Source organism: Dendrobium catenatum, unplaced genomic scaffold, assembly GCF_001605985.2.
Source record: "Dendrobium catenatum unplaced genomic scaffold, ASM160598v2 fragScaff_scaffold_689, whole genome shotgun sequence".
Lineage (NCBI taxonomy): Eukaryota > Viridiplantae > Streptophyta > Magnoliopsida > Asparagales > Orchidaceae > Dendrobium > Dendrobium catenatum.
In genome coordinates, this window is record NW_021319151.1 from 427,079 (window position 1) to 444,159 (window position 17,081).

General features: G+C 34.3%; 2 protein-coding genes across 4 annotated transcripts; both read right to left on the bottom strand.

Moving 5' to 3' along the window:
- LOC110105210 lies at window positions 1-1,107 on the bottom strand. Of its 3 annotated transcripts, none has more exons than XM_020834602.2 (2): window positions 947-1,107; window positions 1-810 (listed from the first exon to the last, which is right to left on the bottom strand). In XM_020834602.2, the coding sequence occupies exon 2, from the start codon at window positions 791-793 to the stop codon at window positions 248-250; it is 546 nt and encodes a 181-aa protein (XP_020690261.1). In that variant the 5' UTR covers window positions 794-810; window positions 947-1,107; the 3' UTR covers window positions 1-247. The 3 variants fall into 3 exon arrangements, with proteins under 3 accessions (XP_020690261.1, XP_020690264.1, XP_020690262.1); XM_020834605.2 differs by having other exon boundaries at window positions 1-802; window positions 947-1,074; XM_020834603.2 differs by having other exon boundaries at window positions 908-1,051.
- Window positions 1,108-1,680: 573 nt separating this feature from the next.
- On the bottom strand, window positions 1,681-16,423 carry LOC110105213. The gene is made up of 5 exons (XM_020834608.2): window positions 16,273-16,423; window positions 14,383-14,427; window positions 8,410-8,518; window positions 8,058-8,277; window positions 1,681-2,450 (listed from the first exon to the last, which is right to left on the bottom strand). The coding sequence occupies exons 1-5, from the start codon at window positions 16,334-16,336 to the stop codon at window positions 2,235-2,237; spliced, it is 654 nt and encodes a 217-aa protein (XP_020690267.1). The 5' UTR covers window positions 16,337-16,423; the 3' UTR covers window positions 1,681-2,234.
- Between the last annotated feature and the right edge of the window lie 658 nt (window positions 16,424-17,081).

The window sequence follows — 17,081 nt, forward strand, 5'->3', positions numbered from 1 at the left end:
TTCTAATGAGTTAGGGTTTTAAAGCATGTTTCTTCTGAATTGAATCCAATTGGCAGAAAAGCAAGCTCAAAATTTAATACCCTTATTTTATATACAATAAAGAGGGTTTAATTTTCGATCCAGTTAAGGTACGATTACATAAAAGTTCCAATTCGTGGCCAGATGATCGCGACAAATCGTGAAACGTAGGTAGGGAGGGAGAGAGCGTGTGAAGAAAAAGAAGGAGATTGGTGAGAGGGATAGAGGGTTACTGTACAAGAACAAGCCGATTAATGTCGCTGTCGATAAAATCGCCTCCCAATCCATCATCCACCTCACCTTCAGCACCATCAGAATCCGGTCCCTTTGGAACAATAACGATGAGCTCTCCATCAACATACTCCGCCGTGGCGAGCGCTGGCCGGGTCTCCGGCGGTAGCCGGAACCTCCACCGGTCTAGTTCGAGATCTTCCACATCCAGATCGTCGACAAAAACGGGATCATCGCCACCATCCATTTCCGATTCCCTTATCACAACCTTCATAACCCCAGGGTAGATCTGTATCGCGTGAGCGCGCACGCCGCCGTCGAACCCGGAAACGACAGAAGCCACAAATCGGAAACAATCGGGATCCTCCGCGACAGAAACATGGGCATCCGCTCTGAAGGGAAGCTCGAGAACCTTGCTAAATATGTGGGGGAGGCGACGGAGCTTCTTCTGCCGGCTAAGAATCGCCTCAGCTGCAGAGAAGCTCGCGTTAGCTCCATACCTGAACGTTATGCTCCTCTTCTTCGGAGCCGGATGAACCCTCATGTCTGCCTCCTGAAACCCTAGAAAATTAAACACACACACACACACAAATCTTCAAATTTCAAAGCTCAATCGTAGTCCTGAGATTAAAAACCAACTAAATGAGCTGAATCTTACAAAACAATTGAAAAGAATAAGATCGCCGGAAACCCTAACCTCACTGGTTACCAGATCGGCGGAGCCCTAACAGGAAAATCTGGAATGGGAGCTGGAGCGGATAGCGTTGTAGATTGGCATAGGCGCAGTTGCGCCTTATTTTTTTTTTTTTATATAAGAGATTTACGCAAATGCCACTGATATTTATTTTAATTCATAAAATGTGCATTTTTATTGTTGATGCCATTAAGATTTTTCACACGGCACGTAATTATTTTAATAATAATTATTATTTTTATTATTATAAATCTTATAGTTTAAGTTATATTGATAGATTATTATGTGCGGACATCGGACCGTCCCGAATAGAATCTGACGTGTCATATCACCTTGATACACACCGGTACACAATAAAAAAGTAATATGACACGCTCTAATTCTCCTTGGTACGATATCCGCACCGAATAATTTTTCATGCAAATTCTCTTACATTTGAGTTCATTTTTATACATTTATTTTATTCATCAGTCTTTATTTTAATATAATTGTTGTAATATTAGAAAAAATAGATATTTACATATATTCTCAAAAAATTTATTTGACCAGCACGAATTTTGATGTATTATTTCTATAAAAATTTATGAAATTAAATTCAAGAGCATCCAACTTTTAGATTTTAGTAGTTTTCTATCCATTTCAAATGTAATTGAAAATTTTTATTATAAAAATTTCTTGAACTACAAATTTTTATAGAAGAATATTACTTTAAGACGCAGAAAGAAAGCTACCACAAATGAAGCCTAAAGCTATTTCCTCCATTGCAACTTCATAACCAACTTCATGAAAAATTGCAGCTATCCCAAACATGAGAAATTATTCTATGCAGACACTGAACACCGTCCAGAGACCAACCAGAATGCATCACATCACCCCCTGCTCGGTACTGCTCGGTATCGCTGCTCGGTACTGCTGACGTGGCACATTCTGATTGATCTCCAGACAATAAATTATGTTCCGCATCCGCACAGAATAATGAGACACTTAAATTAAAATTCTTCATCCAGTTTTTCCAGATTTTAGAATATACCATAAAAAAGTTTCCACATACAAGGCTTTACTGCTAAAAAGATATTGTATAGGTTTAAGATTCCAACTACTAAACTAGTTTTAGACAAACATGAATTCACTATATTGCTTCTTGACCAACAAATGTAATAAATTTGCCAATCAAAATATGAGATGGTCATGAAGAGGCAATGGACAAACAGCTATTCAGATTAAAAGGGTAATCTAGAAAAGAAATCTGGTTCAGCATAGTCAGATTATTCAGGTCTGTAGGCAATTTCAGCTAGCCTTTTGTTGAATGAGAATATGTTTCATGGTCTCGGTGGTGCCGGCGACCGGTCCTTTGAGCACGTCGCTGACTTCGCCGGATTTTGGCGCCGTCGGCATGATGAATCTCCTCGCTCGATTCTTGATTACCGAAGACGATGCAATCTAGTGGATCTGTAAGCAAATCTTCACCCAGGTTGCCATGGAATGTATTTACAGGACCCAGTTTGCTCTGCATTATATTTAAATGAAGATCATCAACAATGAAATGCAAATGAAAATTGAGGGAAATAATGCAATTGATAAACAGCTCAATATTCATTTATATAACACTCATTTATGTTTTTTTACATATAAATAATTGGAGAAACTCAAACAATATTTTTTATAAACTCCACATATACATGAACATGCTCACTTGTTGTACAATAAGTAGCTCACTAAGAGTTGATAAACTCATTTAAAGATGGTCTAACTCTTCTTATTTGATAATTTATTTCATCATCTTATATCAGTCTTCTTATATTCAATTTACTTTAAAACTTTTGTAAATTATTTGGGATTCAAATATGATGCAAATATCAAGCAAATAACCGTAAAAAAAATTATTTTATGTGCCTCATAATAACAAAATTTGAAGAAATATGTCATCAATTTAATTTATTGGAGAAATATACCTAAAAATACACTACGGACCAAAATATTCTTGTAGTTTAACAAATAGAATCGAAACTCTTACTAAAAAATTCCATAACTTTTTGATCATAAGAGATTTGCGACCATTTCTCTTCCGATCATCTTTTATATTTTTGGCGATTGCAAAGCATATATCTTAGGCATGTGGCAAAAATTCATGGTGGCTATATCTTTCTACTCGAAGCCTAATTCAAACTTAGTCAAATCTTATTTGAACATTTACTCGAACCTATCATCGACCCTTCATCGAACATGTTAAATTCTTTTTCAAGAAAGATCGAATAATATTTAAGTGTTCGAATATGGTTTTGAATAAGTTCAAATAGAGTTGTAATGCATTGAAGTTTATTTGAATATTGGTAAATTGTGAGTTGAGGATGTTGCAAAGTCTCATCGAATAGATCAATCATTTTGATCGATTATAATGGTTCAATCATTGTTGAAGTTAGTTTGATCATGAACCAATATTGTTCACTAATTATCGAATATGGTTCTAATTTATTTATTTTTGCATGCATCACCTCTTTTAAGATTGATTCGTTGAGTTGTTATATTATGCATACACATGTTTGATCTAATCCTACCAATTCAGAGGCATTATAGTGTTCTGGTTATGTATAAAGTCGAAAGGGTAATGGAGAAATTGAATGAAAAATTTGAGACTAATGACCTCCTTGCCAAAGCTGAGGGATCTCCTTTTAGGCACTTCAGAACTCGTGAGATGCAATTTTCTAGTGCCCTCATTTATCAATTATTATTGATGATGGTTGACGATAATAAAAATTGTGAGTAGTCAAAATTGTTCAAAAATAGACGAAAGAATAGGACTACAAAGTTTGCTCTAATGACTAAGTTGAATTTTGAAGAGTTCTCAGCTAAGGATGAATTCAAGAGGATGAAAGAAGCAGCAGGTTGTTTGAAAACTACTTTAGAGCGTGCAAAAATTTTAAGAACATAAACCTTGAAAATACTTCATAAAGTGAACTGACAAAGATAATCGATGAAATCTTAGGTTATGCTTCTTTGTAGAGTGACCTGAATCATGACAAGAATAGTGATGTCCTCACGGAAATGATTCTCATGGTTGAAGATAATGATATTAATAATCATGGGATAGGAAGTCATGGGAGAAAATACTATGAGAGCTTAAGAAAGACATGATGTACTATGAGGCTTAAGAGGGACACTGTGCACTATGAGGGACATGTAATAGAGAAGAAAACCCCAGCCTAGTGCATGATAGTTGGATATGTAGTATCACCACAATATTAGGCTTATGAAGATATTCCAGGACAAGAGAAGAGATGTTAAGTTTCTTAGGGAGAGGGTAGCAAGGAGGTTGAGTTGGAAGAACAACAAGGCGCTCACAAGCAATGACTTTTTATGGAAAATGATAAAAAATATCATATTAATTTTTTTATTTTTTACCGTTGCTTATGTTTTTGTAGTTTGGGAATATTAAAATTGCTCCTTGATACTAACTTAAATTTTAGAGGGAGTTGACCATCTTAAGTCAGTGCCTAAAATTGATGAGGACTTCTATAAGTCCTCTATACACACTCCCTCTCAACCTATCATAATTAGGATAATATAGAAAAAATAGAGCATCCCTATTCTTGATAAGAAAGCTTGGGAGGAATCAAAGTACAATCAGCTGCAAGTCAATTCATTTCGTCTCATAAAGGGATGACGCAACTTTTTACCATTATTCTGGAGTTAAAAATGGCCAGATAAGTTTGGAGAACAATTGAATAAGGTTAAAAAATAAATAAATAACATTGAAGCATAAATTGGATACTCTAACCAATCTTGTATAGAGTTTTTACATATGCACATCGAGAAAAGGGAGAGAGGAGGAAAAAAATGAGAAGGTCTCAACCATTGACCCAACATTTGATGAGGTGCAAGAGAAAAAGGAAGTGGAGCAGAAGTTCGATTAGGTGGAGGAGCTAGGTAGGGGAGTAAACGAGTCGAGCTCGAGTAAAAGCAAACTCGAGCTGGGCTCACCCCTCCAAAGAGCCACTCGAACTCGAGCTCGAGCTCGCCAAAAGAACAAGCTCGAGCTTGACTCGTCCATTTTCTCTTAGGTTCGAGAGCTCGGCTCGAGATGAAATCGAAGCTGAAGTTTTGCTTCAGCGTTGACTGTGGAGAACAAAGGCAGAGAGCTTTTGCTTCGTCGTCGGGAAGTGCTGGCTGTGGAGCTCGAGGAAGAAGGACAGCTAGATTTACCCCAAAAAAAGGACATTGCTGGTCTCAAAATGCTATGTTTCTTTAATTAACTTAGAAAACAACCTTTTCTAGAAAAAAAATAAAAAAAGCACAACGATTTAGAAAGTTTTTAAAAAATTCGTTCAACTATTGTAAAGTAAATAATTAAATGTTGTATATTTTTTTAATATAAAAATTTTCATGTTAACTTAAATTTTACATAATTAATTAATTAGAGCCGGCTCACAAGCTGAGGAATTGAGTGTTAACAAGCTCAAACTCGAGCCTCGTTTAATATTCGAGCTTAAGCTTGTGGCTCGATAAGCTCGACTCTCGAGCTCATTAACGAGTTGAGTACGAGCCAGCTAACGAGCTGGTTCGGCTCATTTACATCCCTAGAGGTAGGATACCAACTTTTTTTAATTATGTCAGGTAAGGAGAGCGAGAAGTCAAGAGAACAACCCCTTGCCATTACATACAGATAAGGAGGTAGTAAGCCATCTGTTATAATTTAAAAATTAAAAAAAAAAAAAAAAAAAGAATGATGCACAGCTTATAGAGTTTAAAAGAATAGTGCAAAATAATCAATAGCTTATTGGGTATTTCACAAATCCATCAAAGAAATGGTACAAACCCAAGCATCCATATGCCATTAATCATCTACACCTGATTAATAATGAGCAATTGTCATCTTAAAAGTCTTGGATGTTATGGCGGCCAACTCAAAAGAGAACGAGATAGGAATGGGCAATGGAATCGCATCGAGATTTTGAGAGTTGAATACCCCAATTCCATGATTAGATAGCAATGTGAGGATTCTTTTAACTTATTAAAAATATGCTATTACCATTTAAGTAACATTTTTATCAACTTCATTTTTTGGTAGCATATTAATTATTTATGTTACATAATATGGGAGCAAATTTGGCGGCACCTAAAATTCTATGACTTTGGCATAATTTTGTTGGATAAATCATTTAATCAATATTGTAAATCAGCCATCTCCATTTTCCAAAAGCTCGAAAGAAAAGAGTCCTTTAGGTGGCCTGATGTAGCACTTGCGTATGCCATAAGAGATGAACAATAGTACCTAAATTCATGGGCTGACTCAAAACTTATATACTATTTATTAAATTAGAATAAACTCTTTATTAAATTAGAATAAAGTTCATTGAATAATTGAATTATATGTGAGATCTCACTACCTACAAAGTCCATGATGTGGTATGATTATGATCCCTCTTGCAGCACATTTCAAACCTTGCAAAGAGGGAATGATTATTTCATTTGACATTTGCTTCCTATGTTGCTTTATTGCTCAAGCTTATTTGATAAAAGATAGCCACTTGTGTTCTCTAAATCTCCTTAGACAGAAAGAATGCCCAACACAAATAAAATCCCAGTGACTACAATAAGGAAATCCATTTAAAATTTGTTAGACCGGTCCACTGGACCGGTCCAGCCGGTCCAGGCGGGACCGGTTCACGGGGCAGAATCGCGAAAACAGGCGGAGAAAGCTTCCGCCTGGGCGGGAGCCGCGCGTGACGCACGCTTTGCGGGACGGTTTTTGGAAGGTTTTTGAATGGATTTTAGGAGGGAAATTGATTGTAGGGATTGTTTAGGAAATTCCTTTTGAATTGTATGCATTAAATAGTAGATTTTCCTAGGTTTTGAGCATCTTGAATTTGGCTGAAATTTGAGATCTCGTAGATTTAGGTTTCTTTGGGCTCTAGCGGCGTCTAGAGATTTGGGAGAGATCGATCCTCCTCTAGAATTGAGGATCAATTGTATCTTGCTCTTTTATTCATCGTCTAAGTGGAATACAAGTCTTTTCTTGAGTTTTCTCTCGTATTTTCCCGAACAAGTGCTGTTTTCCTGCTGTAAACAGCAGAAATCTGCTGTTTTCCTGCTGTGGACAGCCATTTGGCTGTTGTTGGTTCGCCGATTTTGGATAGGTTGCTTGTGAATACAAGCACTTCCTATCAAAATTAAAAAAAAAAATTAATTTGGCTAGTTCTTGCACATACAGTCTGATGATTGCTCTGTCTTATTTGCAATGGCAACCGTAGAATGCATGCAATACAACAGTTGATATATGTGGCTTTAAATAAAAATATTTTCAACATGATCACATGCAATTTTTTAGGGGACATTTAAGTGTAAATTTAGTCCACAATGTAGAGCCACGAGTCCAATTATCATTTTGAAGTCAATATTTATTTTTCATTAACATTTATTCTTTTATTAAACTAGTTTATAGAATTTACACATTATTGGATGATGTGGAGGAATTTATAATTTAGTTTATAGAATATGGATAAATTTACATACAGATTTATAGAATTCTACTAAGGACGATTTGAATTTGTCAAATACACTCTATTGTGTCATGGTTGTTTTGATTACACTCTTTCTATCAATCTAGCATATAATCCAATAACAAACCGTGATCTAAACAAACAATGTTCGACTATTCTTTGTACCATGATCAAAATACATATAGTGAAGTGATATAGATATTATGCTTCTCATTGTGAAGTAATTTAGGTATTGGATTATACTCTATTGGATCTAACACTTCTGAAAGTCGTGTTTGAACATGTTTGAACCTCCCTAAAATATGTATGAAACTTCTTGAAATCATAACACGATTCAAATATGGTTTGAACAGTGTTCGAATATAGATCATTTTTTTCTATTATTTTATCTCAATCTTAGTCAAAGCTTGTTTGAACTTTGCTCGAATATTATTCAAATCAGTTTTAGTCTCGAATAACTTAAGATAGTAGTCCGCAATTTAGAGCGCAGGTATTTTGGTCATAAAAAAAACATTTTGGCATATTTTCTCCAAAAAATGAAAAATAGGTCATATTTCTCAAATTTCTACTATTATGAGGTATATAAAGTCATAATAATTCCAAGATTTTAAGTTTACCTTAGATTGACCAGGGGACAGCGCTTTGGCATCTACATCATCGCTGCAGTCGCCATTGTCTTCAATTCTTTGGGAAGTGGTTTCATCTTCATAGACATTCCTTGCCCTCCACCTTATGAGGGGCGTATCAGGTTTTTGATCAGTAAATACTACCTCTGGATAAAAATACTTGAGTACCATCTGCATTCTTGATGGGCTTTCTCTATGCTTCCATAATATACTATCATGAAGTTGCATGTTAAAACATGCAAAATATGGGCAGCAATGAATTTCTGTTCACATCCATGTAAAAAGATACTTACAGACAAAAAAATAATTTACTCAAAAAATAAACTTAAGAATGAGAACTTACATATTTGCTAATTCTCTTTGCATCCTACTACCTTCAATACTTAATATTTGTTCAAGGCATGCATTTGCAGACCTATCAATCACCATCCTTCCAATGAGCAGGCCTGAACCTGTAAAATGCAGATAAAAAAAATGGTAAACTCAACAGAACCAAGGCAAAAGTGACTAATTTTACTATTTTAGTGATGAAAATGCCAAATAACCGAGCCCCATGAATCTGAAGGGATAATAATTGCTATTAGGTTTTGTGACGGATGCAAAGAAACTAACATTCACACACAGAAATGCATGCACACGTGCGTATGAAGCCAACTAATCCAAGTATAATAATCTCATGCGATTGGTGCATCACAGCATCAGTAGGTAATAATAGTAATTATAAACTTCATTCCCTTTTCATGTAAATTTGAATACCAAAGTGCTTCTTTGAACGCAGCAACTGATACAGTAACTGATATATGGGAAATATTTTCTCCTCTTCGGAGGAGAAGCATGTTCACCTCAATTTCTAAATGTAAACCCATGGCCTTCAATTAGAAGATAAAGATCCTTCCATGCAGAGTTAATTCTAATAGTGGCAATCTCAGGAATTGGAGATATGGACCCATCAAAAAAATTTTATTTAGTTTGCCATAAGTGGGAGTATATTAAGAGAATAGATGAGCAAAACCTATCATATGATTTTAAACTCTTAAATCAATTATTCAGGATTCTTATTTTTCCTTTGTGTAGTAAGCAATCAGAAAATCATCTCACTAGGCTATTAAAGGGGTGTTGGTTGCCTTTTCTTTAGTGAGCAACTTATACATGAAATAAAGTTGCTCTTTGTTTAAAGTAATCCCACCAATACTATCTCCAGATTTTTTTATTTGAGCTTTTTTTGTATTGGTTTGGTAGGCGTGGACTGATGATTTTCAAATTTCTGTGGATGGTCACAATTTATTGATTTACCATGTAGTTTCCAACATATATCATTCATGTCGTTGGTTTTTTTAACAAAAATCACGCCACAGGTTCCTCTTTTCGCACATCTAGAATCATTAGAATGATTTGTTACTTCAACCTGCTCCGAACCTTTAGCAGCAAGGGGGGAAACTTTGATGTGCATGGATTTTTTAATTTATTTTTTGTTTATAAGTATATTTCTCCATCTGCTCTCCTTGCTTCATACTTCAGCAAATACCTCTTCAATCTATAGTATTGGGTGAATTACAAGCATTCTCCATCAAAATTTTTGTTGAGGCTAGCAAGGAAATCGAAGATTCTACCTTTTTTTTTCAACTAGTTTTGTATATTGTTTGAATCTTTCTCCAAGCTAATCATTGGGCTCACATCCATCTAGTTCTTTACAGATTTTGATAGAAACGTAGTATTTAACATTTCCCATGATTCCTTGCTTTAAACTCCGTTCCAAATCTCTTAGTTCACAGAAATTGTAGAACATTCAAATTTTGAATAAATCATCTAGAAATTCTCCCAAATAGTCTTCATAGTGTTGTGAACCAAATATAGAGAACCAACATGCTCTTCCATTGAGTTGATGAGCCAAGACATTGCTAATGCGTTGCTAGTGTCCCAAGTTGTGCGAAGGGAATAATGTTGGTTCAGGTTTCTTATGATACTATAAAGTTATTAATTTTTTTCTTTCCCTCATAAAGCCATTTGGACCAAAATGACCATGGAAGGAAATTCCTTTCATTCAATTTGTAGAAAGTAACCTAAAAAAGGGGAGTGATCCATGGATACAAAGGGGTTTAGTGAGGCACCATGAAGAGGAAGATGAACCAACTTTATCCCCATTCTTAGCCCAATAAGAGCATGCATGTAGTCATCTACCATCTCCTTTCAGTAAAGCAACTGTTTATGGCACCATGTCAGAACAAAGAGAAAATAAGGAAGAATTATATTGCATTTAATAGCATTTTCTATCAGTCAAAAGGTATATATATTATCAATTTATCACACTTAATCCAACCAGCAATATGAAGGACAGTTAATGTAATTTACTCTTTAAAATAGGAAATATCAAAGTAGAAAATATATTATCACAATATGCTCCTACTCGTAAACTAAACTAGTGCACTAAGAAATAACATAATAGGAAGCAATAAATTATTCATCTCCAATTCATAGTTTGGAGAATAAAGCACATGAAAGTTAACTCTTTTCTAAAAAGGCTCCACGAGGAGCAACAGAGCCATCAGATATACTTTTCAGCAATAGGTATTACAAAACAACTCATCCCATTTTCCTTTCAACATGCTGCAATATTGCAAGATCTGCATCTCATTTTGGGGGAAGAGAAAATATCTTAGAATAGAAAGTGTAGACACGACAGATTATTTTCTTGAAAGTAGGTGGAATGAAGAAAATATCTTATGTCTTAGCAAAGTATTAAAGCATGGAGGCAATGGAAAGTTCAAGATTGTTGAACAATCAGCTAAAAACATTATAGGTGAAAGATTACACTTTGCAAACTTGATGGTGTCAGGATGGTCTAAAGGAGAAATATTAAGATGATGAAAATTGTCGTGAGAACTTACAAGAAAGTGAAAACCTCTATACTACATAAGACAATTTATATCATTGAATTTGATATTCATATTGATGGTGAAGGATTATGAGTTATAGAGAAAGGGTTTGGAAGACAACATTGTGTGTGTGTGTGTGTGTGTGAGAGAGAGAGAGAGAGAGAGAGAATTTGAGGGATGGATTTGCAAGGGAGGTTGCACGTAGCAATATGCGGGTAAGGTAATAACATAGGGGAGAAGTTGGTGAAGTGAGGGCATTGGTAAGGCTAAGGCGTGGGCAAGGCAGGGGGGCTAAAGAAGGGAGAAGGGAGGGCTAGTTGATCAAAGAAAAGAGATAAAGACAACTAGAGTTAGACTAAACCTACTCAAAAATCATGTTAGCGGGAGAAAGCACTACTTATCTCTTATCCACTATAAGACCCTCTATTATAAAAAGAGGAATGAGTACAATGCTCTAAAATAAAATCAAATAAACATACTCCACTAACTAAATATAAAAAAAATTCCTTAATTTGGTATTTTTCTAGGCTAACAGTGATCGCTTAAGCATGAAAATAACAAAACAATCATTTAGGTATTGGACTTCATGAAATGTGACTCACGATATTTGAAGCTTACACGATTACACCTTCAAACTAATGGAAGTATAATGAACCAATTAAATGTAATATGAAAAGCAATCCAAAGGAACTTAATATTGAAATGCGTTAAGTATTATGTGGTGTTGGTATAAAACACATCTTCATATTTGAAGATTCCATGTAAAAGATCATTGTCATCATAATCATAATTATCATTAGTGTTTTCCTAACTATTCAACTTCGATACATGAGTTGTCACTCCATTTAGTTTGGTTTATATAAATCTGTAGTCATGATGATGTGCAAGAAAATAGTAAATAATTTTTTCATAGAAGACTTTATGCTTAAAATCAAACATAGATGTAGAATGACATTTCTCTTTCTCAGAGGGCAAAAGTTCGTCACTCAAAGTTTGTGTTTATATGCTATGGATTTTACGAAATGAACTTTCTCCTCCTAAGAGAAAGATATTAGTATTAATAACTTCATTCTCGCGTTTACTTGTTCATGATCCCCTCAAACACAATAGTAAATCTATTGAACCTAATTGCTAGCACAGAAAACAGTTGAGGCTTAGTTTCCAGAAGTTAATGATAATTATAGATCGAGCATATTAATAAAAAAATTAAGAATATATGCTCTATATGCTCTATATAGGACACAATAGAGAAAAATGATTCATGCAGCCAACCCCTACCCCCCACGTAGTGGGATAAAAGTTTTGATGTTGTTGTAGCTAGAGTACCAATGATGAGTGTACAATGAGGGAGTGAGAGTGGGAGAGAGCAAGGGCATAACTAGCTTCTTTTCAAAGGCTGGAAGATTTTATTTATAAATCGATTAATTTAAAAAAATGCATAATTCTGAGCAAAATTTTACAGCTGAAAGGGCTCATCTTTACAGTTGTTGCTAAATGTATCAAAGTTATAATTGAAGGGAAGGTAATTAAACCATAAAAATCACAAATCAGTTCCCTTGCAATCCAAATTATGCTTCATAAATATATTTCTAATAACCAATGCATGATCGAATAATGGTGAACTCACATGAAATCCTGTATCTCACCAACTTAAAAAATTTTAATGGTCAGTCTTGCCTTGCATGTCAAGGTCATAACTAAAAATATCATACTAAAAAGAGATCTCAAATAACTAATTTATCTCAAGATAAACTTAAAATTTAAATAGCTAGAACTACTACAAAATATAATGGACTGAAAAAGAGTAAGCCAAATTTGAATCAATCTAAAGCAAGTTGCAAACCTTCAAGTTCAATTAACAGGAATATGCATACCAGTATGAATTTAATATCTTCCCCTAACTCACCTATTCCATTCAAACTAGTCGAAATGCATATGCTAGAACTTTAATACTATGTTTGTTAACAATTTAAAATTTTATTAAAAAAATCTAATACTTATTAAAGTTTAAAGCTCAGCCCTAGTCATGCTTCAAGCAAATAATTCCAAAAAAAGAAGAGGCGCATGTTTTATTCACAACAACCTAAGTATCAAAGATGAACTCTTAATAGGACACAATAGAGAAAAATGATTCATGCAGCCAACCCCAACCCCCCACGTAGTGGGATAAAAGTTTTGATGTTGTTGTAGCTAGAGTGCCAATGATGAGTGTATAATGAGGGAGTGAGGGTGGGAGAGAGCAAGGGCATAACTAGCTTCTTTTCAAAGGCTGGAAGATTTTATTTATAAATCGATTAATTTAAAAAAAAATGCATAATTCTAAGCAAAATTTTACAGCTGAAAGGGCTCATCTTTACCGTTGTTGCTAAAATAAATAAATAAAAGATATCTTTTTTACTTTTATGAAATGGAATTACACTAATAAAATATAGTAAAAAAATTATTTAACTTCTCATTACATGAGAAATTTAATTTTCTTATTATCTGATTGGCTGGTTTTTTTGTATATAATATTGTAGTCTGTAAAAAAATAAAGTAAAATAAAAATATTTATAGGAGGAAAAACTAAATTGCTCAAGTGTAACGTACTATGCACTTCCATTGTTTTTTTTTTAATAATTTCTCTTCTCTTTGGCCTGTCTATGCTCTTTCTCCTTGTCGCATGCATAGGTTTGCTTTTTCCTCGTCGCCATTTCTTCTTCTTCGTACTTTGTGCTACTTTGACTTCATGTCTAGTAGGTTTTGAAAGAGTCGCTAAAGAAGCTTCTAGCCTCCTACGACATTATTTCTCTTAAATCAAAGTCACGACACGAGCTCGCCGCAAAGGTACTCCCCTTTCACGTGCTTCTGCTAAATCCCATAAATTTGTCGGCTTTTATATCTGAAAATAGCCTTTCTTGTTTAATAAATTTACAATTTTGAGGGTGGGCCATTGCACACCCTTAGCTATGAGAGGTTCTGCCTCTGGGAGAGAGAGGTTGGAGATAGAGAAAGGGTAGAGAGAGAGAGAGAGAAGAATATAAAATAAGCAATCATATGATAACGGAATATTCTACAGACAAAGGATGGTGAAATCAGATTCATTCGTGAATAGGACTGAAATACCCAGTCCAAAGGTTGGACAGAAGATCTAACTAATTTATGAATGGTGAAGGATTTTGAGAATGTTGCTAGCTTAGATTTGCCTAGCAGGAACCACCGCCTGCTCAGTTTATTTCCATCCAACAATCCTACAGATGCATAGCATCCATCCATACATGCAACTATACAAGTGCAAAGCATATGAAAGTCTATTATCCTTAGAAACAAGCATACACACATGTATCAACAAAAATGTATAAAAACTTTAATTTGTGAAACTTTCTTGATTGTATTCATTTATATTCTTCACTTCAGTAATTATATTCTTGTCTAAAAGGGATAAAATGCATTTTCTCTACTACCTGCTGAAAGGTAGAAGCTGTACCAACGCCCAAGTCTCCTAGTTGCTGCAGGTATCAAAATAGCATGATTCATCAAGAAAGCTAAAAAAATTATATGGTAGAAGATGAAACTGAAATTGAACATAGATTTTAAGAATAACGTGCAAAAAGCAGAAGCAACTAAACAAGAAATTAAATACACTATTTTAAATTATATCAAGAATAAGTAAAATTCTATTGCAAGCTTGTATGGGAATAAAAAACCATGACCTCACATTTTTATTCCACCAAAAAAAAAAAAAAATACAGTCAACGTTAATGAGTTGTACCAATAATAGCACATGGTTTAGCAACCCTAACGAGAATTTCTAATACAAACATAAGAACATATAAAATTTTATAAAATAAAGTGGTTTTCAATGTAAAGTGGTTCACAAGTGAAAGTATTTAAGTATGAAATTTCAAGCATGTCTGTTAACCGGGTGATTTCTATCCATGGTGATGATTTAGCCCACTGAATTTGGGTTTATTTTCAGGCATTTGACAGAATTTTTATCTCACTAGAACTATCAAGAAATATCCAAGAAACCTTATAGTTCAATAATCTTGATATGGTGCTTATGTCTGTAATATGTTCCTCTTACTACCTTCATCTTCTTCTCCATTTGGATGGATTATTCAAATCTTTAAGGTTTAGAGCAAAAAAAGACGAAAACATTTTTACTGATTCAATCATACTTTTATTAGAATCTTTTATCACCCATATATTTCATTAGAATTACCATCTGTCTGAAGCTATGGGTACAAAATTATGACCAAAATAATCAAATTATCATTAGTTTTACTAGGGTGACAAGTAATAATTAATGGAAAAAAAAAGATAATTTAAGAGACATTGACACTAAGATTCTCAATGATACTTTGAAAACCATAATATTTGTTAAAACAAGAAACTTCTTAAGAAACAACCTAGATAGTTTAATGGGAATAACTACATACTCGAAGAAAAATAGTTGATATCTGTGAAAATTCACTTGTATTAAGACCAATAATCATTGTGATTTAGACCCAGTAATGATGCCCTAGTAGGACACACAACATGTTTCCTTTTTGTAAGCACATGCATATAACCTATCCTTTATAGCATTTCTTGTTCAATAAATTTCATCCTGTAGTTCGGATATTTAGATAATTGTTAGAAGGCTGAGAGGGAAGGGTGTTCACTAAATCTAATTATACAAACAAACACAAAAACTTCATAAGTGAAAGAGCTCAAACTCATAAAAGCACTTGCCAAAATCTAAAGCACAAATGAAGTTATAATCACTTATTAGAAAATTAACAAGTATGTAGAATCTACTAAATGAACTTCTAGCTTTTTATCCAACACAAACAACTAGTGGAAAAACAAGCAAGCCAGTTCACGAACACCAGTAAACAGAGCAATGTCACATGATTGTCTCCTCTTAATGGAGCTTCATAGCTGTGCACAACTTGTTTGGTTTGATGAACAAGAAAACACAAATATATGATCATGCATAGTATAGTTCATTGATTGCACCGATTCACTCAGACCCTCTAAATAAATCGAGACCGTTCACGTGCCAAGAAATCATAAAAGGACATTATGTTAAAGTCATTAGTACAGTTTATCAGGTGTCCCCAATTGAGAGTAAACAAAAACAAGAAACACCATGATAATTCATTGCTGAAAAAGGAAAAACAACCCCATTAAAAAAAAAAAAAAAAGCATACTCAATTCATTTCTTATGTAAACTAATCACTACCCGACCACTTCTTTCTTTTTTCTTTTTTGTTTTTTTTTTTGCAAATAAGCAAGAATCTCACAAGTTACAAATTTCAGAAAGATGAAAGGCATGATTCACATAATATAGATCACGGATTCACTACCTCTGTAAACTACAGCGGAAGAGGCGACGGCCCCGATGAAAAAGTTCTTGACCGACTTTGCCATGCAATTGCCGATTAGCAGGCTTTCCGAGGTTGTTATCTTGTCCTGAGAAAATCAGAATACAAAAATAAGCTGTTATAAAATAGTTTCCTAATATTTCTTATCTCGTTTATGTGTTCGCAGAAATTAGATGTTCCATTAGTGGAAGAAGACCAGGGGCGGAACCCCTATTTGGGTAGGGGGGCAATTGCCCCCCCTCAAAAAAATTTTTTTTATTATTATGCACTTATTTAGAATATTTTTAGTATTTATTACAAGGGCTTTAAGCAATTTGCCCCCCTAAAAATGTTAAATACTATGATATTTAGGCAATTGCTCCTAATATAATTAAATACATTGCGTAGATGTATTATTGTTAGGGAATGATGAACAAAATACAAAGAGAAATAGTAAATCAAAATTTGTTCCGGGGGCGTTGCCCCCGGAAACCCCCGCAGGGCGCTGCCCCTTGACCCTGCGACCTGACCGGGCCGGTCCTCCCCCATTTTTGTTTGGCTTGCTTAAGAAAAAGAGAGGAAAAGGGAGTAGAAGAAAAGAGAGGGAATAGAGAAAAAGTCATATTTTTGTCATTTTCCCCTATTGTTTGATCATTGTAAGTAATCTGATCTCACTCTGGTTTTCAATGATTTTGAATTTGATGAATTTAATTTCTCATTGATTAATAAAAATATATTTTCTCCTGATTTAGATTTCGTTTGGGACGATTTTTTTATCATTTCTTAAAGTAGTTTTTTAATATTTTTTTTTA

What these genes read in the sequence shown, in the direction of transcription:
- LOC110105213 (XM_020834608.2), bottom strand. Translation starts at nt 16,336, where the DNA reads ATGGCAAAGTCGGTCAAGAACTTTTTCATCGGGGCCGTCGCCTCTTCC. An exon ending in CAGCTTCTACCTTTCAGCAG is followed by an intron (nt 8,519 to 14,382) that starts GTAGTAGAGAAA and finishes TGCATTTTACAG; the next exon opens with GTTCAGGCCTGCTCATTGGA. An exon ending in TGTCCCCTGGTCAATCTAAG is followed by an intron (nt 2,451 to 8,057) that starts GTAAACTTAAAA and finishes AATATAATGCAG; the next exon opens with AGCAAACTGGGTCCTGTAAA.
- LOC110105210 (XM_020834602.2), bottom strand. Translation starts at nt 793, where the DNA reads ATGAGGGTTCATCCGGCTCCGAAGAAGAGGAGCATAACGTTCAGGTAT.